This window comes from Crotalus tigris, unplaced genomic scaffold (genome assembly GCF_016545835.1).
Source record: "Crotalus tigris isolate CLP2741 ecotype Arizona unplaced genomic scaffold, ASM1654583v1 scf7180000018491.14276545383:2951260, whole genome shotgun sequence".
NCBI lineage: Eukaryota > Metazoa > Chordata > Lepidosauria > Squamata > Viperidae > Crotalus > Crotalus tigris.
Genome location: NW_024097037.1, coordinates 2,200,097 through 2,223,890, shown reverse-complemented (window position 1 = coordinate 2,223,890; position 23,794 = coordinate 2,200,097). Strand labels below are relative to the sequence as shown.

Genomic DNA, 23,794 nt, shown 5'->3' with positions numbered 1-23,794 from the left:
CCGAGAAACAGGCAAGCAGAAGGCACCAGGCCCTGGAAAAGGAGTTCTCCAGAGCGCAGAGGCAGGGCAGGGCAGAAGCGGAACAGGCAGGGGCCCCAGACTTTGACCTTCTGCTGGGGCCTTCGACCTCTGCTCAGGGGGTATAGTCCCTGCAGGACCATCCCATTTCACACACCCCTCCCCCGGGGTGGGTCATGACATCACCACCGCACATCTGGGACCAGAGGCCACTTTTTACCCCTATGGCTGCTGGGCTCAGGGGGATTGACCTCGCAGGCATCCCCCCTGATGATTACCTGGAAGTTCTGATCTTTTGGGCAGTTGACCAGGCACTTGCTGCAAGGTCCTACCGCTTGCCCAGCACGGAGACAATGGCATCCATACCTCCATCTTATTTTCCCAGTCAGGGCCTCCTGTGTACCATGATCCCTCCTCATCTTCCCGTTCTTCGTATAGCGGGGCCTCTTCTCCAGCAGAGCAAGACCAGCCAGAGATATGATTGCAAAGCTATTCGTATCAAATGCAAGTATAAAAACTATAATGAATGTCCTAAAATAAAATACCCCAACTGAAGGGAGAGTAAAAAAAAACTTCAACAATGGAGCCGTTATCTTTCTGAAGGGTCAATAATTTATTAAGTGTCATGCTATCACTTAATTAAATTTGGCGCAGATTGTTGTCAGTTTGATGTATTGGTTAAGATGACTTAGAAACCAGAGAGGCTGAGTTTAGATTTATATTTAAAAAGTCAGGTTAATAGGATTGCAAAGTAGTATGTTACAGTTACTCAATGTAATTAATTTCAGAAACCGATTAACTAAGCCAAGCACAAACACAGGCACTTTACAAAACATAAAGATCAAAGGCTTTTTACTTTACATTTCAGCCCGTTAGGCATCCACCTACCTCCCCAGAAACGGCCTGTGTACTTCGACCCTGCCCGCAGCGAAGTTGAGCAAACACAGAGCGGAACACATGTTTGCCATTGGTGCAGTAAGAAGAGGTGGTAAGGTCAGATTTCCCCAAGAGCCAATTGGCACCAGGCTGAACAGTTTCTTGGCTTTCTAACCAATTAGCACGTAGGATATGCTTATTGCTGTCCGCCTTACCCAATCAACTACCAAAGTTGTCAAGAGCGTGTTTTCAACAGCCAATCACCACGAGAATAGTTATGGTTGCATCCTAAAGTTGCGTCTATTCGTCCAATCAGCTACAGGAAAATACGGTAGTTCAGTTTTTTGACTCTCCAGTGTGGTCGTGAGGGACTCTCCGGGGACTGTGAAGGTGAGAAGGGGAAGTGGTTCCCTCCACGGCCTTTATTACCATTATTATTATCAAATCGGAGATAAGGGAGCCCTTAAGAGTCACTCTTCGCAGTAGAGGGGAAAGTGGCATGATGAGGAGAATGTAGAATATTGAGGGCGTCTGCAAGTGGAAAATAGTTGGCTGAACAAATGGGATACCAGGGGGAAATTGAGACGCAGGCAGGCTGGGTTTAATGTTCAACAGAGCTGCTTTCTCCTCGAGGAGCTGTCATAATACTGACTAAAGAGAGGGAGACCTTCGAACATGTGCAGAATGCCAATGCTGCATCACTGCAACTACGTGGCTTAGGCTTATGAGGAGGAGAAAAAAACCCTTCAGATCAGGAAATAAGATTTTTTGATAAGAAGTTTCTGTTCAGGATGTTTCAGAAACTCAGGTTAAAAGTAAGCGGAGTTGAAAGAACCAGGTAGCATTGCCAGAGTATTTTTCGACAGAATTTCTGACCCGTTATTAAATGCATAATATTGGGAAAATTAGTAACTGCGACTTGATTCATAACTTTCCCTCTATTTCACAAAAGCTGTTTACATTAGCTACAAACTTGCTTTAGTTAATGCCAAAACCTCCAGGTCAAGGAGTTAGCATAGATTTAAATTAAGACCAGAAAGTAAGTTGCATTTCATATATATAGGGCCTAAAACAATAAAGAAGTATTCTGTAAAAAATATTTTTGAATTTGCTTGAATAAAACAAATTTGACAATTAATGGGCTCTTGATTTTGTTAACAAACTTTAGTAAATTTCAAAGATGTTGATTTTGAATGTAAAATGATTATTAAAATGTGAAATTTTGGGGGAAATGTATTTCAGAGCAGATACTCCATCTTCTTTCCCAAACCCCTAAACAATCAAATTCACTATGCTTAAAGAGTACTCTATTTGCAATACTACCTTCTTTCTTTATATTTCTAATTTGCATGAAAGTAGTTTGCTGTTGTGGAATGATACTGTTAACAAAATTGTTGCGGGGTCTAGATAATATAAGTGTAAAGGTGCTGCAATATTAATATCATAGCCATATCATAGTGATATCTCTTTCAAGTCTCTATCAATATTTTATAGACATAGTAGTAGCAAAACAATTGTGTTATGGTTGTCCACCAGACAGAATATATTGGAAATGAATCTATTTGAATGGCATTGGTAAGTTGTTTAGTATCACTTAACTATTATACCTTGTCCATTATTTATAAATTGTAAATAATTTAGCCACACTGAGATACTCAACTGATATAGTAATAATGATGTGCTATTTAAAAAGGCTATTTGTATTATGTCAGTAAGCATATTTCAATAATATACTGGAACCATGATGTCTCAGGACAGAAGGCCTTGCTTTCAGATAAAAGGATCGGCAAATTAAAATAAAGGATTCACTCCTAGCTTAGACCATTGGATGGAGAAACCAAGAGTATTTGAGTTGATAGGCTTAGGAAATAAGCCAAAGTGTTGCAGCTCAGAGAATCTGGAGTTCTTGAGAAACTTCTATAGTGCTTTAAAGGCTGGTTCATAATTCAGAAAATTAAAGTCACTTCTTTTTTTTTTCCATTAACCAATATTTTAGTATGGGCTTTTGCCATTTCATAATAAAACTAGGCAGCGCGTAATATGTATTCCAAATAGAGAAATGTGAGATAATAAGCTAGAAGCAAGGACTTAATAGTTGTTTCTTTGCCCAGTGTGTAGGTGTACCCACAATATATACAGTAAAATAAAAATACCAGCATATTTTAAGCAGCACATGGCATATATAAAGTACACTGAATTGCAAGAGAATGCAACTAAGGTAGTCCAAGTACTGTTGGTAATTATGAGATAGCTCAAATTGAACACAGCAAAGATGTATATCAAAGGAAACTGCTTTGGGAAATTGGCAATAGTTGGGGGAGGTGTATGGGAACTTTTGGAATCAGTTGAGAAGGGATCAAAGAAGCAACAGAATGGGTAGGCTAGAGGGAGGTGAAAATGTAGGGAGTTTTTAGGGTCGTTGTTTCCGCCTTATGATGCTTTTGTTTGTTCTTGTCCTAGATGGCCCAAAATCTCTTCAGATCATTGTTGTCTATTCCAGTCAAGCGTCTCACTCCAGTGCTTCATCCCAGACCCTCATTGCTTCTGTACAGAGTTTCAGTTCTGCCATGCAGGGGACCCTGGTGTACTTCTTTTGCTTCTCCTGCTATGCCTTCACAGACTAGGACATTTTCTACTACTCAGGTCTGTTGGCATACTTTTAATGTCCAGGATGAGGATGATTTCCAAGACAGAGTTTTGAAAAGTCAAAAACCAGTGGTGATAGATTTCCATGCCCAGTAAGTATGGTGTATATGTCTTTGTTACAAAGCTGTCTGGATCCTTAGTGTGCTATATATGTATTATATACTATGTAGTATGGAGGGCTTTGACCCCAAATGGTATAGCTAATAGGGTCTGCCTCTCTCTCTCAATTGGTTTTACCTAGATGCCATAGGATAACTGAGAAGCTATACTAGGTGATTACTATTTACATCCTCCTTCTCTTACAACATTCTAAACCAGTAGTCCCCAATCTTTTTATCTTGTCAGTCTGGCGTGAGGGGAAAGATCATGTGAGTGGCAAGTGCGTGCGCACACACATCTCTGTGTGAGTGCAGGGTGCTTGCATATGCGTGTGAATGGAGGGTGGTTGAGTGGCGGGCATTTGTGCTCATGCGCAAAGCTCCACGAGTGGAAAACTGCTCACACGTGAAGCTCCATTCATGCAAATGGAGCTTTGCTTGCAAGTGCCCTCCATTCGCAGGTGGAGCTTCGAGCATGTGTGCAAGCACCCATCACTCAAGTGCCCTCCGCTCGCGAGTGCAAGCATCCCCACATGCAAAGCTCCATTTGCACAAGTGGAGGGCACTTGTGCTTGCATGTGAAGCTCCACTCGTGAGCAGAGAGTGCTCGTGTGGGAAACTCCATTTATGCAAAAGGCACTTTGCATGCGAGCGCCCTCTGTGTATGTGAGTGGAGCTTTACATGCAAACGCAAGTGCTCAAGCGAGTGGAGCTTTGAGTGGTAGGCCCTTGTGCTTGCACACGAAGCTCCACTCACACGAGCGGAGGCACTTTGTGCAAATGGAGCTTCATGCACAAGCGCCCTCCACTCACATGAATAGAGCTTCGCGAGCAAGGGCCCACGACTTGTGCAAATGGAGCTTTGTGCGTGCACATGAATGCACATTTGCCCATTGCGTGGCCCAGTTTGAAACAGACTGCGGCCTGGTAGTGGGCTATAGACCATGGGGTGGGGACCCTGTTCTGAACCTTTGAGTAGAGATAATATTATAAATAGCATATTACAATTCTTTTTCTCATGAAATACTGCAAAAAAAAAACAATTGGTGCTCTTCAATTTTTTGAGAAAGAGGCTGCATGTTTAGTTTATTGGTACTTACTTTCATCAGAGTATAGGCAGATGCAAGTTTGCAGGGCATTAGCTAATCAATGAAAATAAGGCACTATTGCTTGGATATGGGTCTACCAATTAATGGAGGAAAGCATACAATGCTTTTATAATGCAATCTCGTGCCTTTCTTTACTGGAATATAATCCTCATCTCTGGTTATTAGAAGCTTAAAACATTTACCGACTGTTACCTCCTTCCTATTTCTAAATATAAAACAAATGAGGATACGAAAAAAGATGAGATGATGTGAAATGAAGTAAGTGCAGTGTGGTAGAATGGGATATGAACTGTGTTGAGAATGATGGGCAAAAGTTTTATCCTTTTCCACAGAAGAAAATTTTAAAAAAGCCAAACAAAGAACTTTCAGAACACTAGCAGGAATAAGTACATTTTAATTTTGAAGTACGTTTCCTGATCTCTTGATTTCTAAATTCCATTGTAGAGCTGACACAGAAAACATCAGAAGTAAAGAATCAGATCAGGAAATACTTCAGTTTGAAAGTCCTTGCAGTAAAAGTAAACTTTTTAAACTGTTTTTCTTTACCTACTTGGCTGCTGGACTACACCTTCCTCTTAATTTGTCACAAATTAATGGTGAATTCTATTCAACACTTTTTTCCTTATCAATCCTATGTATTTATTGGAGGAGTGGCAGTTTGAATAGTACATAGAAATGGGTTAGATTATAGCTAGGATTATTTCCTAGCACTAAATTCACTCTACAGATTTCTGTGAAGTTATTTAAATGATATCATACTTTCTTGCAATTCTGTGTTGCTCCAGATTTTTTTATTGATGTAGATAGATAATGGAATATTGATTTGGTGGTGTTTTTTTTTATGATCCCATTTTCTGATTCTCTTAGGACTTGCTTTTTTTATTCTTTAAAAGAATGTAAATGCCTAACACAGACTAACTGCTGAATGCTTGTTCTCATAATACCCTGCTGTGGTTATAACATCTGAAAACATCAATAGTGGCTCAATGTGCTAAAGCTACTTCCTGTAATATGGTATCAGTTTCCAGAGCTATAAGAAATGGTAAATGCTGTTGTGATACTGAGAATTTGTTTTGGCAATTACTGATTTATCACACAATGTATCAATGATGTAAGATCAAATAGCTGCAGCAAAAAAAAGTTCTAGTATGTATAAATCAGATCAAAAATCACCTGGCCAATAATCATAGCATCATACTATTTTCATTTCTTGTTGATTTTTTTTTACTAACAGCATGTGTGAAAGACTTTCCAGTATGAAAACTTAACTGTATGAACTACTATAACTGAGGCCCGTGATGGCTTAAATTTCTCTTTCAAAGAGACAAATTAGTATAGAAGATATGAACCTTGTCCTTGTTCAAGTGTCTATTTTACCTGTTGTACAATATTGGGAACAAGTTACTGCAATATATACACAAATAGGCAAGATCTTTGCACATGATCATTGATGGTACTCTTTTATTGATTTGTACATGTGTGGAGAAAGACACTGATATATAGTAAATTCAAGATTACAGGTTGCCTTATTAGTTTGGATAACAACTCTCTGTGTCCTCTTTTATATAGTTTTCTTCTCTCTTTTTGGAAAGAAATGTGGATTTCTGTTGGTTAGAAGGCTTATGAGATTCTGAATTGGTTTTGGTAAACATAGTGATTTTTTTGCTGCTCTTATTTACTCTTGGCATAAACAATATGCAAGAGGCTTATGAATACCTTGCAGTAAAATACTCTGAGCAGTTTGTAAGCAGCAGCTTTTAAATCTTGGCACATAGACTATCAAACAAAATGCAGACTCGTATGTCATCTCTTAATGTAACAATCCAGGCATCACTATTAAACCTGATACTTCAGTATTCAGAGGCTTCTTCTTAAAGGCAGATATTTATCTTTAACCTTTGGGAAGTATCTTGTAAAAAAAGTTAATATTGCTTTTTCCTCATTAAACTCTAATGTCTTTCTTTGTTGTGAGATGGTGTGGTCCCTGCAAAATCCTGGGTCCCAGACTAGAAAAAGTGGTGTCCAAACATGAGGGGAAGATTCTGATGGCGAAAGTGGACATTGATGATCATACTGACCTTGCCCTTGAATATGAGGTATGTCCCTGTAACAGCTCTGAGATAGACTCATGCATATTATATTGAGTTAAACTAGTTTATTTTTGTTTGTTCTAATCACCAATTTTGACAAAAGGAGTGATAAAATCTTATTCTATCTTATAACCAGTGTTATCGGTTTAGAGTAGCCTTCCCCAAGTTGCCCAGGAATAGTGAAAATTATAATCTAGCACTGGAAAGTCAAAGATCATCCCTGGGAAAGGAAATGGCAAACTATTTCTGCATTGTCGACAAAAGAAAGCTGCATAGATTTGTCTGGAAGACACTAGGAGACACGTTTGACCCAAACAAGACTTTAGCCTTAGTAAGTTGAAGCTCTTGGCTGATTTTGTCTGGATTTGTAAACTAAGTTATTTTTGTACCAGATTAGTATTTGATGGAAGATTACCAAGTAATATTAGGGCCACAGACTAGGACACTGGGAGATCAAAAATCATACTAAAAAAAGGCCATATAACCCCACCTCAGGCTCATGGCCAAGAATCCTCCATGAACATATCTATGAAATTTCCACCAGTTAAGCTCAACTCAGATGACGCCTCACCTCTACTATTAAAGGTTGGACAAAGAAGAATTTATAATAACCTCTGATACAAGATCCATAATCTTAAAAAAAAATCCATCTCTAGAAAGCAGTAAGAAGTAGCAACTCTTTCAGAACAGAGGAAGAAGAAAGGAGAAAGAAATTAATTTTGCTTTGCAGAATTCTTTACAAATTTAGATTCACTGTGTATGTGTGGCAGGACTTTACCACCTGAAGAACTCATGTATTCTACCTATATCTTGTTGTAAAAGCTGCAAGAATGCAGAGGACATACAAATATGAGATAGAAACTTAGATCTCCCTCACTACTCGCACCCCACTGAGGGATAAACATATAGCTCAGTGGTATGCAGAAGGTCTGGGCTTATATTTCAGTATTTTCATTATATTGAAAGAGAATGGGACTGAGCTACTTAAAAGACTTGAAAAGTTAGTACAGTGGAAACAAGCAATTTATGCTGAACCTGATGCGAGTGATCTTGACTATAAGGCAGTTTCATCAGGCAGATCCCTCTGATTGAGGTCTTAAGATCTCCTGTTAGGGTTTTTCAAAGTTCCTTTTACAATCCTGTGGATTGTCAACAAATTGCAGTAAACTTCCCACTCCTCTTTGCTGCTCTCTCCCACTTTACAAGACAGCTGATATCTAGGCCTGAGCATTTCACAACACCCTCTTTGGAGCAAATTCCTTAGAAGAGAGCAAGAAAGTGAGAGACTCCCCCTTTGTGTGCTTGGAATGCTTGTGCATTCTTCACATAAGTCCTGGCTTGCCCCTGGCTCCAAGTTGTCCCAGAGAAGCAACCATCCATGAACTGTTTCCTGGTCTAAAAAAAACCTTTCCTAGAATGGATACTTGGCAAATCAAAGATTTATTGTCTAGTTCCCAAATTGGGAAGGCATTTGAACACCCAGGGGCAGGGCTCTTTCTCTGCTGTGTTGTCAGAACTATTCTGAGTGATTTGATTTCCTGCAGATTTATTTTTTATTACAGCCTTGACCATGTCTGGCTCGGAATTCTAGGAATTATCATCCTTAAACATTTTATGGATGCTGGGTTGGACAAGGCTGATTTGCTGCCCCATGAAAATTACATCATATGATAAATTGATGTACCAATTCTGTGCTTTCCTTGTCCTCTGATTTGTCCTCACTTAAAGCCCCCTTTAAGTGAGGGCTTCTTGCAATGTGAGTCCATCTAGGCTTGCTAGAAAGGCAGGAAGAGGGACCTGTCTCAGCCTGTAGCCACCTTACCTTGAACTTTTTTCTTGTACTGACGTGTTTCCATCTTTCCTGCTATTCTCCAATTTGTTCAGTCCTATGCCAAGGATGATAACCCTTCTCTTTGGCCATCTGCTGAGCAGATTGGAGTGCAAGTGGAAAATTTATTTATTTAAGAAAATGTATATTGCCGCCCAACTCACTCTCAGTGACTCCAGGCAGCTTACAAGGATAAAATATCAATACTAAACACAATAATCCCTCACCCCACCCCCGGCAACAACAATCAGGCCTCTTGGTGGGCTCCATATCACTCTGGGGTCTCCAGGCCCATTGGCAGAACCATGTCTTCAGGGTGTTGCAAAACAGTGTCAAAGTGGGAGTCAATCTTATCTCTGCATGGACAGGAAAGGAGGGAGCAGACCCTTTTTCTTGGTCCCGTTAAATGGACCTCCTTAGGAGATGGGATCCGTAGCATTCCCTGCCTCCCTACTCTTGTGGGTCAGTTATGACTGGGAAAAAACAGTTTTTCAAATAACTTGGGCTTTGAAGGTGCCAACCAGCACCTTGAACTGGATGCAGAAACAAATTGGCAGCCAAAGCGGCTCCACAAGAGAGGTACATTTGTACAAATCTAGGCTTGTGCAAAACCATGCAGACCATCTCATTTTGAACCAACTGAAGTCTGGATGCTTTCCAGGGATTGTCATCTACCTCTCCATGGGTTGAGTCATAGAGCTGAGTGTCATCAGTATATTGATGATATCTCAGCCCATGGAAGCAAATGATCTTGCCCAGCAGCTTAGCAAAGATGGACAAACTACCCCCATCACGCTCCCACCATAAATCATCAAAAAGCATAATCAGTGCCATTTCCATTCCATATCTAGACCTGAACCCTGACTGTAAAGGTTTCAGATAATCTATTTCACCCAGGAACCTCTGGAACTTCTATGCAACCACCTTCTGAACAACCTCCAGAAAGGGAAGATTGGAGACAGGATGAAAATTATCCAATATAATGGAGTCTTAAGAAGAGGGCAGACCACAGCCTCCTTAAAAGGCTGGGGCACCACCCCGTCCCACAGAGAAGCATTAATCATCACTAGAACCCACCTACATATCACCTCCTGGGAAACTTTCACAAGCCAGGAGGGACATGAATCTAAAACACCAGTGCTTGTACTCATATTCTCTAGAATTCTGTCCAGTTTCTTAGGAGCAACAGTAACAGAGCAACAATAAGTGTGTCATGTCACAACATGAATGTCAGCTACATGATCCGCAGCTGGTATGAACTAAGCAACCATAGCCCTTGTGGTTTACAGTACTGAGTGGGAAACATGTTTTTAGATTTTTTATGGGGGGGGAAGCCCATTAGCCTGCATAGGAACTCTAAGCATATTAAAAGGAAATATATTAGCATCCTTTAGATCAGAGATGTCAAACTTGTGACATCACGTGGCGTCGCGCGACTTATCGGAACTTTTTTCCCGTTTGACACCCCTGCTTTAGATGAACTACAACACTCATAAACCACAGCCAGCTGATACATGGTAGAGATTTTGGAAATTGTAGTTGAAATAGCTTTGGGAGAGATGTTCCCAATTGCCACCATTTTTTCATGCAGATGACATTTCTTGCATTGTTAAAAAAAAGGTCAGGGTGATACACAAGTTAAAATGTTGAACTCAGATTGGTGAGAACCAGATTTGAATTGCCACCTCACATCTCCTTTGGTGGTTTTGGATGTTCCATTTTCAGCACAGCCAGCCTCACAAAGTTCTTGCTATGGCTCTCTTAATGCCAAAAAGATATTTCTAGCTAAGAAATCCTGGTGACTTTAAGCGAGTGTCTAGGACTCGACTAGGGAAGGCTGGACTAAGGAGTATTTGCCATTTGATAAAGAATGGATTCTCTTCTGTTGTCATCCCTGTTTGTTTTTTAGAGTTAAAAATATGTTTTATAATATTGTTAAGTATTGACTAGAGATTATTAATATTCTAATGATAATGACTTTTAAGGATAGAGGAAAAAAGATTCATATCAGTGTTAACTATTATTTGAAATTATTTTAACAAGCATAAGGTTCTTTAAATTTTATATCCAAAGCTAAGTAGAACATTAATAAACCCCTGCAAGTTACATCAAAATTCTTCTGTCTTAAGCTGAACGCTTAATGCTAAGGTCTCCACTGTATTGTTACTTATTGTTTGTGCATGTTAAAAAATAGTAAAACGAGTTAAACAGCAACAAAAAGACAAGAACAAGTTTAAAAAGAAAAGAAACAAAAGGCTACTTGGTTTCTGACTTCCTCCTTTTGGGCATCTAATTAGTGGTGTTTATAAACATTTAGTGTCCTTTAGGGGACAAACTGTGCTGCATAATGTTTATTCATTTTGTTTTATTTTTTAGATATTTATCCCACCTTTATTTTATAAGTAACTCAAAGTGGCGAACATACATAAGTGGGTTGGGCTAAGAGTGAATGATTGGCCTAAAGTCACCCAGCTAGTTTCAATCCTAAAGTGGCACCTTAACTACTACTATTGCTTAAATTCTATTGTGAATATATACTGTTAGCTTTGCCATTGCTGTATCCCTGCTTTTGACCATTCCCTTCTACTTCAACTTATTTTATAAGACAGCACTTTAACTACAGACTCTGAGAGGGTCTTGGTTGGATACAAAGCGACTGGAGGACAGCATCTGACTGATCTGTACTGATCTGTACCCAAAAACTGAATAGTTTTAAGCTGCAGCTCGGAAGAATGGTTCCTCCATTCCACTGCCCATAGTCAAAACCAAGCCAACCATTTTCCTGTGTGACTTGGGGCATTTTTTTTTTTTTTGTAAAGCCCGACCCTCCCTATGGAAATGAAATAGGAATTTGGCAAAAGGAATGCTGAGTCCTTGCCTTAACCTTTTCTATTTTATTTGGCCCCGAAAAGACAGAGATAAAAATGAACATTGTTAGAATACTTAAGCTCTTGCCAGAAGGGAGGGGTGTACTGGGATGCATTTCAAAGGCCTGTTTGAAGTATTTGAGTTGAACTCTAGAGGGCACTGAAGGACATCAGACAAAACTGATTAATTTGACTGTTAAACAGAGTACAGTATGAGTTTGTATTTCTTTTTTAAATCCATCCTGGATTACCATGGGGTGTGGCACCTTTAAGAAATCAGCTTGCATTGGCCAGCAGAGGAAAACAGAGACTAGTAAAAGCAGGTCTTTGAGTCTGGGGTTTATGTATGACAGATTGCTGATGGCAGCAAGATGCAGGCAGCTGAATGCATATTTGATGACAGAGAGCATTCCAGGGAAGAATAGCATACAAGATAAAGATGGGACATGACCCACTGTCTAAGATAAGAGTGCCAGAGGAGTTGTGGAATGTATCGGCTCCTTCTGACATTTTTATAGATTCCTTCAAATCATTCTCTGCACGCATAAAGGGCTGGCTTACAATTTGGGGGGCGTGGGGGGGGCTAGCCTGTGGTTTTCAAACTTTCCCAAATTACACTTTGTGGCATCAGCTTGTTCAGAGTTCCTTGGGCAATTCTCTTACTGTTTGTCTCACTGATAATAAGACATTGATAGTTATAGACCAATAAGATTTGGGGTTTGCAAGAGAAGGTGAGGAAATCAGCATTCCTTTTTGGCTGTGTTGTATGGGTATTTAGCATTGTGCTGCAGAAGTGCAGAAATTTAAAGACATAACATATCTATGCATGCATGCATGCATGAATTCATATTTGGAGCTAAATGTTTTTTGCTAGCTGTTGTGGCTGTTTTTTGACTAGCTGAGGCTGTGAGGTTGCATAGAATAGTACAGGATAGGATAGGCCTCAGTGCTCAGATCCTCCCTATGAGAAGCAGAGAAGGTTTGTGTCTGATTTCACACTCTTGTTTTTAAAGTTGATAGTGTTTTCATGCTTCTGACAATCTGCCTGACTCTTTCTCCTGACTCTTGTGTACATCATTAAAACGAGCTTAAGCATAAACAGCTCTCCAAAATTGTCTTTAAAATCAGGGGCAGAAAAAATTGGATGGATAATTTCTCTGGATTGTTCCAGAGCAAAAAGAAATTCTCTGAGGATTGCTCAAGAGATGTCTCCCCCTTTGTGGTGATAGCGCAATTTCTGAAAATGCCGTGGGAGGAAGTTCCGGCATGATGTTTTCCTTTGGGATCGAATTGAAGTGTGGGAAGCCAGAATAGCTGTAAATCACCAGAGAGATGATTGTACAATGAAAGACAGGACATTATACACATGTCCCTTAGCTACTTTTTAGCTAAATCAATAAAAGAATACCATATTGCACCTATGAGAATTTCTTCAAAACTTTCTTTTTAAAGCATTTCCAAATCAAATTATTTTTCATTAGATCTTATGAAAATAGATAGTACAAATATAGAGGGAATTATCTCTGTTTGGTACTAGATAAAACCATTGTTAGGGAAAAGTGGAGCAAAATCACTCAGTATGTTAGCAACATTTCCAGGATTATTGCTATATATAATAGTATTAGTTACTGAATCAAAAATGGCAATTTTGGTCCAGAAATAGCCAAGGAGTGAAGAAAGAGCTGCTTAAAAGCTTATTTAATCATAACTGTCAGATATTATCTTCCTTAGCCTTTATCCATTCAATAAGCTCCGTAACACTCTGAACTTGGGATGCCAGGACTTCTGGTAAAATTCAGAAGTAAAAGGCAAGCATGTTTCTCTACACCTACACATATCATATCACAAAAGCAGGCTAACTCATCATCTCTTTTGAAGAGCTTCATTTCAAAGAATGATAGTGTCCCATTTAGACTTAAATAAACTTTAGCCTTCTATCTTTACTCAGCAATTTTAAATCTTATTCATTCCAATTGTGGAAAAACTATGTATTTTTAAAATTAGTTCTATTACTCTGAAAAATACATCATTTTTTTACTTGAAGATCTCTTTGTGCTTAGTAAATAGCATGAACTTAATTTAAAATTGATTTGATAATCCAAAACAGGTTTCCTGGTCCTCTAGGAAAGAATCTTCCCCAGGTTAGTCTCTTCACGTGTGTTGTGCTGCAATTTACAGCCTGTGCCAGGTGACCACAAATCTGGAGGGCACCAACTTGGCGAAAGCTGCTGGTTAGAATGACCAAGCTGGGATGGATTTATTAACATCTCTGAGTTAGAATATTTTTATTCCTTTATAGAAGTTTTTATATAAACTGGACTTTAAAGATGTTTTCTGAAATGAAGTTCAATACTGCTAAGTTTTCAGGGAACTTTCTAACAGGAAGAATTAATCATTCACCTTTCAACATATCCTTTGTTTTAATGTTTGCTTTGCCTCTGGAAATGAAGTTCACAGGTCAGTGGAGCTTAGCTATTATTGTGCTTATGCCTTTTCTTTTGTGCTCTTGTTCTTAGGTGTCAGCTGTACCCACTGTCTTAGCCATGAAGAATGGTGATGTGGTGGATAAGTTTGTGGGAATCAAAGATGAAGATCAATTGGAAGCTTTTCTCAAAAAACTCATTGGACCCTGAACAGCAAGGACAGTTGTGTTCCTTGAGCCAAGGCTTTTTCCATTTGTCCTTTTTTAAATATATATATATATATATATATATATATTTCCTTAGAAGGGAATGGGAGAAATTGCATAGTTGGACTAGCATCTGTTTTTTTTTTTAAAGAGAGCAGATGATGTCCACTTCCTCCTTCTGGGGGAGTGGTCCTAGTTCATACAGCAGTGGAAAGGCTGATTGCTCTGTGATAGAGAAAGACTGGAGGTTGATACCTGCTAGCAGATGCCCGATGACAAGAAAGTTTTCCTAATATAGCGGCCTCTTCTTAATGTACTTTCTCATACATATTGGAGACACTTCCCGTTCCTGTCCAATGTAAAACCAATGTGGTTAATTATTGCTGCTTATGGCAGCAGTTGTTCTGCTTCATTTTCTGCAGCTTTCCTCCTTTGTTTAGTGGTAGATTAAAATCATTTGAGTTTTTGACGGTAGCCTTAGTGCCTCTCCTGCTGTCATCAATTAAATTGAGAAAAACACTGATTGATTGGAGCCTTTTTATTAGTAGATCTATAATAAAAAATAGCTGTAATTATTCCATTTTCTTTTGGTATAGAATTCCCCTTCTGCAGGAAAATTAAAGTTGTTCAATATAGCTTGAATGGCATAGAGTTGAATAGAGAATATGAATAAGGAAGAGTTTTGCATTGATTTAAAAAAAAAAAAAACCTTCACTAGTCCACAGACACAAAGCCTCTTGTGAGAAGAGACTGTCCCCTCTTTTTTACCTAAGCATTTTATCTCCAAACATATTGGGTGAAATCAATGCAGTAAAAGTGCTTTTTTTAAAAGAACTAATGAAAGAAAATACTTTTTCATGCCACTTTCCATTTATTTTTGAATTTATTCTCTAGAAATGATAAATCAAGTCAAATGTTTTAATTTCAGGCCAGATGTCCAATTTGTTTAGATTTTGCTATGGATGTTTTACATTTTGATAAATCTGTGGGGGGGAAAACTGCTAGATTGTAACATTAAAGGAATTAGTTAAGCTTCCTTTATTGATTATAAGGAAGCTGAGCAGAAAAAATCATTTTTTCTTCTTTAACAAATAAAGTAACTGGTAGAAAGTTTATGAAGTGTCCCTGTTCTACACAACCGTACAGTCTTTGCATTTTAGATATTAAGGAAATTAAAAGAAAAAAATCCAGCTGTTTGGTGCATCTAATAAATTCAATTATTGCCTCGACTTTTAAACCATACGTCAAACTTCAGCTGCTTATGGGTAGAATCTGAACTACCATGGATCTATTGAAAGTGAAATGCTTCAGTTTGTTTCTGTGTCATCTGAGATGGAATTTTTTTACACCCCTTCCATTACTCAGCAATAGAACATGATTAGAAATATTTTAGTATTGGTCATAGAAACATGAGAACGATCAGAGGTTGCCTTCACACATTACTATAGAGCAGTGTTTTCAACCATAGCAACATTAAGATGTCAAGTCCAGTTCTCAAAATTTTGTAGCCACTATGCTGAGAAATTCTGAGAGTCCAAAGATCTAAAATTTACTAAGGTTGAGAAACATTGCTATAAAGGATAGTGTGATTTGTTTGGATTTAGATTAATGTATTGTTTGAAACCAGCCTTATATTATGTAAATGAGTGGGTGATCTGTGGCTTACTGTGCTTTCAAACCCAGCCAATAGTTTATTTAGCTAATCATGGCAGAGAGTGATAGGTCAACCATATCAGTAATTAAGCAAGAAATTTATGAAGACTCGTGTTAACATTGACCTTTTGGTTGATAGTTGCCCTAAATTAGATGGACATAATATTTTAAACAGTCTCAGAATGGAAGTAGATTTTACTCTATTTCTGCCTTGTACTGTTACATATTTCCTATAATAACAAAGATATTAGTCTGTGCCAGGGTAATGCATAAATATGGCTCCTATTGGAGAACAGGATGTTCTGTGAGCTTGTCATCAATCCAATAAAGCTATTCCAAATCTTTATTGCAGAAGTTCAGTAAATTATTGGGGAGTTCTAGTCTGGAATTAGCTTGTTGTACCACCTTGCCTTCAGGTCATAGCTGATGCTCTGAGTGCATCAACAGAGATGAAATAGGTTAAGACTTTAAATCAGGGACAACTAAGAAAAGGCCCCAAAGTTTCATGCAGTCCCATGGATTTATTTAATAACCCTGGAAGTGTATTTCTGAAACTGCTAGCGTGTTTTCCACTATTTTCAAATAGGAAATACGCAAATGCCACCAGTACACTCTGTATACTTAGTACAATTAATCAAAGCTCATTTTATGAGATTTTTGGAACTTCCTCTAAAGGTACAAAAAAGGTATAGGATAAATTTGAAGATGTAGTCTTTTCCCCATCTGGTTTATTAATTATCCACACCTTTTCACTCTGAAAAGCTGTCAGAACAGTTTGTAAACTAATTTTTTAAAAGGTGCTCCCTGCCTTGAAACCTGCCTTCTTAAAAAAATGCACAAAGTCTGTTTTACAACAAAAGATAAGGTTAGTTGGAGTTTCAGCTGGGTTTTACAGCAAATCCTATGTTAAGCCATATGTTTATAAAGGGCAATTTAAGCTTTTAGACTGTAGATCAGTGTTTCTCAACCTTGACAATTTTAAGGCATGTGGACTTCAACTCCCAGAATTCCACAGCCAGCAATGCTGGCTGTGGAATTCTGGGAGTTGAAGTCCACATGCCTTAAAATTGTCAAGGTTGAGAAACACTGCTGTAGATGGTTGTAAGCTTTAGAATGGCTATTTTTCCCCCCACTATAATTGAACGTAACTCCTCTCAGCTATTTTTCTGTTCCTGATCATTTTTTTCACACGTCTTTGGCTATTAAGTGAGTATGGATAGTCCACTAGCCAATAAGCTAGCCAACAGTAAACAACAGCCCAATCAAGGAGCCACCAAGAATACTCCCACCAAAGCTGAACAGGGCAAATCACTTGTATATAAACAGAGCAAACCCCACTCCCTTCTAACTGTGATGACATTACCTAGTTGGATAATGAAATGAAAACAACTAAGCTCAGAGAACACCAAGGACCCTGTTAGCGCATGCACTTGCCACAGCCATCCTTTTGTAGAGGCATCTCACTTAGAACATTGTTTCTTAACCTCATGCTGGCTGGGGAATTCTGGCAGTTGGAGTACATATACCTTAAAGTTGCTGAAGTTGAAAATTGCTGACTTAGAACCAGAAAAACTAAATTGAATGGTTTGCTATGCTAGATACATCAGTTACAGCTGCCCCTCTGAAGTCCTTGGTGCTCTCTGACTTGGTTTTCTGTAGATGTTTCCTTATCTGGCTAGATAACATATTCAGTGCTAGAAGGAAGTAGGATTTGCTCTCTGTTTATATACAGTAGCTTGCCCTGTCAGAATTGGTTTGATTTTGTAATAAGTTACAGGCATATATATAGATAAACTACACATCATTCAAAAGAGAGAATAAAGCTAAAAAGGAAATAAAAAGACTAGAAAGCTGCCTCAACAGCAATCAACACCCAGATAAACAGGGATTATCACCAGATAACAGTCAAGCAGTAAACAAGCTACAAACTCAACAACTCAATTTAGTGTTTCTCAACTTAAGGTTAAGAATGCCTCAATTTAAGTAAACATACTATGTTGACTTCAATTTTAATACAAGAAGAATAATATAGTTAGTGGCCATTAGGAAAATTAAGAATGCTCCTTGCTCTTTTAAATTCTGTCAAGGTATCTTTAATACCAATACAATTATTTTGTTTAAAATTTTATTAAAAACCTGCTTCTAGATTTAAGTTAACGGAAACAGAGGTGACTCAGTAGCCCCCCCCCCAGAAGAAAAATAACAAAACAGCACTGGTTGTACAGTGAAATACTGACTTCAGCACCTCCAAAGTTGTGCCTTGAAACATTTTACATTGCTGCTTGGATCTGTCTTTTCAAGAAACCCTTAAAAACTTGATATTGTATGTGGAAAGAAGGGACATAGTCTACTTCTAATGAACAAATTCAGGGGAAAAAAGAAATATAAAAACAAATGCTGGAATAGCATGACAATGACCAATAGAAGAGAACACAGTTTGGTGTTGAACTGTGAAGTCCTTGGTGCTCTCGGAGCTTGGTTGTTTGATTGCAAATGTTTCATTACCCAATTAGGGAACATATGTGCTAGCAAGTGTGTCAAGAAGCATACATAGTTTAAAAGAGCAAGGAATTTTTAATTGGTGCTTTCTTCATTTTCCTCCTTCTGTGGCTACTAATTGCATTATTCTTTATTAAAATTGAAACCAACACTGTGTTTACTTAAATTGAGGTAGTATTTCTCAGTCTTAAATTGTCATAGTTAAGAACCACTGAATTGAAGGGCTGAGTTCACAGGTCACAATGCAGAGGGGCAGGCAATCTGCAGTCACTGGTCAGTTTTAAACTAATTGGCCAAGAAATCAGTTCAGGCATTTAGAAGTAGAGTCCCTTCCACTTTGCTGAAGAACAGAAAGAAAAAAAGGAGGGAAGGATACCAAAATAGAGGAAAGGAAGGTCTTGCTGCCCCTCAGCCCTCTGGCAGGAATGATGTGACCCCCTTCTGTGAGGAAGAAAGAAGCAAGAATAAAACAGGATGCTACATACATTTTGGGGCCAGCCTTACTCATTCCAGGTTTTCAGACCTCCCAGTGAAGACTTCTGTATGAATGTGACTCAAGTTGGAAAACATATTCCCCATCAAAGTTTTAATGTATCTACAGTCCCTTCTACAAGGTTTGTTGTTTTGCTCTCAGGAGGGAAGTGTAAATGATTGAATCGGGGCCGGAGAAAGCTCCCCTGCAACCTCTTCCTTATCCATTAGCACTTTAAGGAAATACATACGTTTTCCAGTTTGCAATCTGGCAACTTGGCTCTACAGAGTTTCAAACTTAAGGGACATTTTTATAAAAAAGGAAATGGTAGTCTGGAAAGAGAGTTGAGTAATATGGCTTGAAGGGCCATAAAGAAATATGAAGACACATGTAGTTCCTTTATTATCTTTATTTCCCTCTTTGACAAGTGTTTTCAGAAGACTATGAATCTATTCCCTAAAATAATGAGGATTAGAAACTTAAGAGTCCTTGGATAAATAGTATATTCTATGCTTGTTCACTGCAAAGTTGGATCTGGCCCATTTCCTGCCTGCAGCAAAGAGAGGTATTGTCGGAATGTGCAGGAAAAAGCTGGGAGGAAGAACAGGCCTGCTATGTTTCTACAACGGCTAACTTTTGTGCCATGCCATAAACACAGAACAGGAAAAAACAGCTGTAGGCACTATGACTTTGCATTGTATATTTAAAAGCCTGCATAAATTGGCTTTTTTATCATTTCCTTCCAAGACTCTGGGGCTTGGGTGGTATTGTGCATTATCAGGACAAATCAGAGATTTACTGGCAAAACTTAATGTGAGCATCATTTACAACAGCCACCTTTACATATACTTTTCAGATGAGGTTGGACTGCCTGAGTGTTCATATTTCCAAACATAAGCAAATTACCTTGAACACTCAACTTTTGAATGCTTTTTGAACAGTTAATATTAAAGAGAACTTTCACGTGTGTGAAAAGGAACTGCTATGGTCACAAGTTCATTTCTACTGCACAGAGAAAGAACATAGTCATATTCTTAGGTCTTGACAGAAAAAAAATTGATTTGATACTTGGCTTTATTGCTATGTATTTCCTGTAGAAGATCTTACAAAATAATATTTCTCAACTTGGGTTGCTTTTGCTTTTTCGTTGCATTACTTCCTTGTGTATATTTTAGCATAAATAACATTCTGTAACTTCTGTTCACAGTGAATTCTGAGGATTGGCACCAACAGGATTAGCATCCAAACTGAACTGTGGAGAAACCAGAGAGGTTTTGGAGTACATTTATGACATTTCCCTCCTTGTCTCAATTTTGCAGTGGTTGTAAAGGGAAAAATATCTCAGTGACACTTGAGTCTGCTCAGTAGGCCCCAAATGTTGAACATGTGATTATTCTGAAAAGAGAAATGTCACGGTGAGATGACATTTCCTCCATAAGCTCCAAAATTCTGGAATAAAAAGTAAGAAGATGGTCCTTTATTTTGCTTTCTGTCCCATTTCTTTTCCTTTAGTGACAAACTCAGTTTGGAAGCATAGCAAGACCATTCAAACATGATACAGTTTACAAGTTTGTAAATGAAAAGAAAGACATAAATTCCAATTTTCTGATAGAAACTGCTGAATGTATAATCTTGTTAGAAATGTAGATGAGTGCAGAAATGAGAACTACTGGAGTAATCCGGTTATCTGGAGTTCTTAGACCTGAAAAACAAATCCAAACATACATAAAGCTTTCAAAACAATTAAGATCTGAAAACAGCTGCTCTGGAATGTCAGTGAATGTCAGGATGTAAGATGGCATTCTAGCTAATCAACAATCCTTGAGGAGGCAAGATGTGCAAAATCTGCAGCTTCTGGCAAAGTTGCTACACTCCATCTCTCAGAGTAACTCCTGGACTAAAGGCAGAATAATTGGGCAGGAGATTCAGGGATTCCTCCCATGAAGGCTGACTACCAGGAACTATGGCTATAATAACTGCAATCTCATTCTGGCAATACTGTACGGGATACCCTAAAACCCAGCTACCTTAATATAGGCTAACTGTAGGTTAACTGACAAGATCCCAAGCTAAGTGTAAGAGATGAGCAGGCTGAGCTCAAAGGCAGGTTTAAAGTTTGGAATTGCTGTGCAGCCACAAGAGACCCAAGTCCATCCCTCTGTGGATTCTGTTGACCCATATCTAGCGCCAATTTAGCTTGACTGTTAGTAGTCCAGATTCTTGTGTATAGCTAGCATGAAATAAACTTTTAGTGATTTGAACTCAATTCCTGTTCCTGGTTACTTGCTCCTTGACACCAGGCTGGTAAGTGACCCTGATACGGTAAGGCAACCACCCTGTCTGGTCTGAGGAAGAAGATGATAAAATAGAGGGACTTGAAAGGATGAATACATGATTTGTGAATATTGATTCAAAGACTGATTGCAGGTTGAGATGACAAGTAAAGTTAATATGCTCCCACAATCTCAAGAAAGGCCAGGCCATGAGAAGCCATTTGTTTCACTATAAGCCCATATATATTTCATATCCATAAAATCTGGCATAATTTTCCATTTCAATTTACTATGGCCATTAGCTAAGACACCTCGGGTTATAGTTCATCAATGTTTACCATGTGATAGTAGCAAATCTGAAACCTTTTAAAGCCTACAGCAAACAACATTTGGCTAAGACCAGATTATAACCTATCTTTTAAGCTGATAAAGGCAAGTCAGTTTTCCCACTGAAGCAACACTAGTGTTCTAGAGGAGTGCAAGGGAAAGGTACTGAGGTTACACAACATATCTTATTTTCTTTCAGAAAACTAGAAGCAGATATTTTTCCTTAGCTAACTGAACATTTTACTGGGAAATGTGCTGCTAAGCTAAACAGACCAACCTATCAAAAATAGTGCCATAAAAAACAAAATAGAAATACAAGTTAAAATAGGCAAGAAATGGTAAGTGAACACCTGTCCAGCCTAGACGAGTTCAAATCACCAGGACCAGATGGATTACACCCCAAGGTTCTTAAGGAACTGGCAGATGTGATCTCAGAACCACTGAACTATATTTTTTCAAAGATCTTGGAGCACTGGGGAACTACCAGAGGATTGGAAAAGAGCTGATGTAGTTCCCATATTCAAAAAAGGGGGGGGAAAGGACCCAGGAAATTACAGACCTATCAGCCTGACCTCAATACCTGGGAAGATTCTGGAAAAGATAATCAAACAACGAATCAGCGAACACCTACAGACAAACAAAGTCATTACTAAAAGCCAACACAGGTTTGTCAAAAACAGATCATGCCAGACAAATCTTATTGCATTCTTTGACCAAGTGACAAAATTAGTGGACCAGAGGAATGCTGTGGATATAATTTACTTAGACTTCAGTAAGGCATTTGACAAAGTAGACCACAACCTACTACTTGATAAGATAGAAAAATGCGGGTTAGACAGCATCACCACCAGATGGATCCGTAGCTGGCTGACCGGCCGTACTCAGCGTGTTGTCCTCAATGGAACCGCATCTACATGGAGGGAAGTGTGTAGTGGGGTACCCCAGGGCTCTGTTCTGGGCCCAGTGCTCTTCAACATCTTCATCAACGATCTGGACGAGGAGATAGATGGGGAACTCATCAAATTTGCAGATGACACCAAGCTGACAGGAATAGCCAACACTCCAGAAGACAGGCTTAGGATACAGGAGGATCTGGACAGACTTGAACACTGGGCGCTATCTAACAAAATGAAAGTCAATGGTGAAAAAAGTAAGGTTCTACATTTAGACAAGAAAAACCAAATGCACAGGTATAGTATAGGGCAGTGGTTCTCAACCTGTGGGTCGGGACCCCATTTGGGGTCGAACGACCATTTCACGGGGGTCGCCAAACAAGGCTGTCCACCATTTTTTTCCCCTTTTCTTTGGCCATGCCCCTGGCACCCGGTGATGTAAAAGTGGTTGGGGGTCACCACAACATGGAGAACTGTATTATGGGGTCGCGGCATTAGAAAGGTTGAGAACCACTGGTATAGGGGGTACCTTGCTCAATAGTAGTAACTGTGAGAGGGATCTCGGAGTCCTAGTGGACAATCATTTAAATATGAGCCAGCAGTATGCTGCAGCTGCCCAAAAAGCCAACACAGTGCTAGGCTGCATTAACAGAGGGACAGAATCAAGATCACGTGAAGTATTAATACCACTTTACAATGCCTTGGTAAGGCCACACTTGGAATACTGCATCCAGTTTTGGTCACCACAATGTAAAAAAGATGTTGAGACTCTAGAAAGAGTACAGAGAAGAGGAACAAAGATGATTAGGGGACTGGAGGCTAAAACATATAAAGAACGGTTGCTGGAATTGGGTATGTCTAGTTTAACGAAGAGAAGGACGAATGGGACATGCTAGCAGTGTTCCAATATCTCAGGGGCTGCCATAAAGAAGAGGGAATCAAGCTATTTTCCAAAGTGCCTGAAGGCAGGACAAGAAGCAACAGGTGGAAACTAACCAAAGAGAGAAGCAACCTAGAACTAAGGAGAAACTTCCTGACAGTTAGAACAATTAACCAGTGGAACAACCTGCCTCCTGAAGTGGTGAATGCTCCAACACTGGAAGTTTTTAAGAAGAAACTGGACAGTCATTTGTCCAAAATGGTATAGGGTTTCCTGCCTGAGCAGGGGGTTGGACTAGATGACCTCCAAGATCCCTTCCAACTTTATTATTATTATTATTATTATTATTATAAAAATATTTTCAATTTTTCATTACATTCTTAAAGAGTACTTCAGATAAAGAATAGAATAAGTTTATACACACAACTTTCGGTATTGCTCACCCATTTCCCCCCAAACCGCATCCACCCTCTAACCTCTTCTCTCACTTCCCTCTTTCCCTCTTCTTCCTCACTCTCCCCCTCTCCTCCTTCTCCTCATCCTTCCTACTTACTTCTCCCCTTCCTCCTATCTTCTCACTCGGGATGCAGTCCAGAGGAAATGCCAGAGCAATTCCTCTCTCCAAATTGAAACATC

At 39.0% G+C, this 23,794-nt stretch overlaps 1 protein-coding gene across 1 annotated transcript; it reads left to right on the top strand.

Moving 5' to 3' along the window:
- Positions 1-1,261: 1,261 nt before the first annotated feature.
- TXN2 (thioredoxin 2) lies at positions 1,262-16,160 on the top strand. Its single transcript, XM_039353098.1, has 4 exons — positions 1,262-1,284; positions 3,355-3,632; positions 6,720-6,843; positions 14,049-16,160. Exons 2-4 carry the CDS (start codon positions 3,355-3,357, stop codon positions 14,163-14,165), a joined length of 519 nt encoding a protein of 172 aa, XP_039209032.1. The 5' UTR covers positions 1,262-1,284; the 3' UTR covers positions 14,166-16,160.
- Positions 16,161-23,794: the final 7,634 nt, after the last annotated feature.

Bases quoted from the DNA above. Each gene is read 5' to 3' on its own strand.
- TXN2 (XM_039353098.1), top strand. From the start codon at position 3,355: ATGGCCCAAAATCTCTTCAGATCATTGTTGTCTATTCCAGTCAAGCGT. The intron at 3,633-6,719 runs GTAAGTATGGTG...CTTTGTTGTGAG, and splicing joins GTGATAGATTTCCATGCCCA to ATGGTGTGGTCCCTGCAAAA. The intron at 6,844-14,048 runs GTATGTCCCTGT...TCTTGTTCTTAG, and splicing joins ACCTTGCCCTTGAATATGAG to GTGTCAGCTGTACCCACTGT.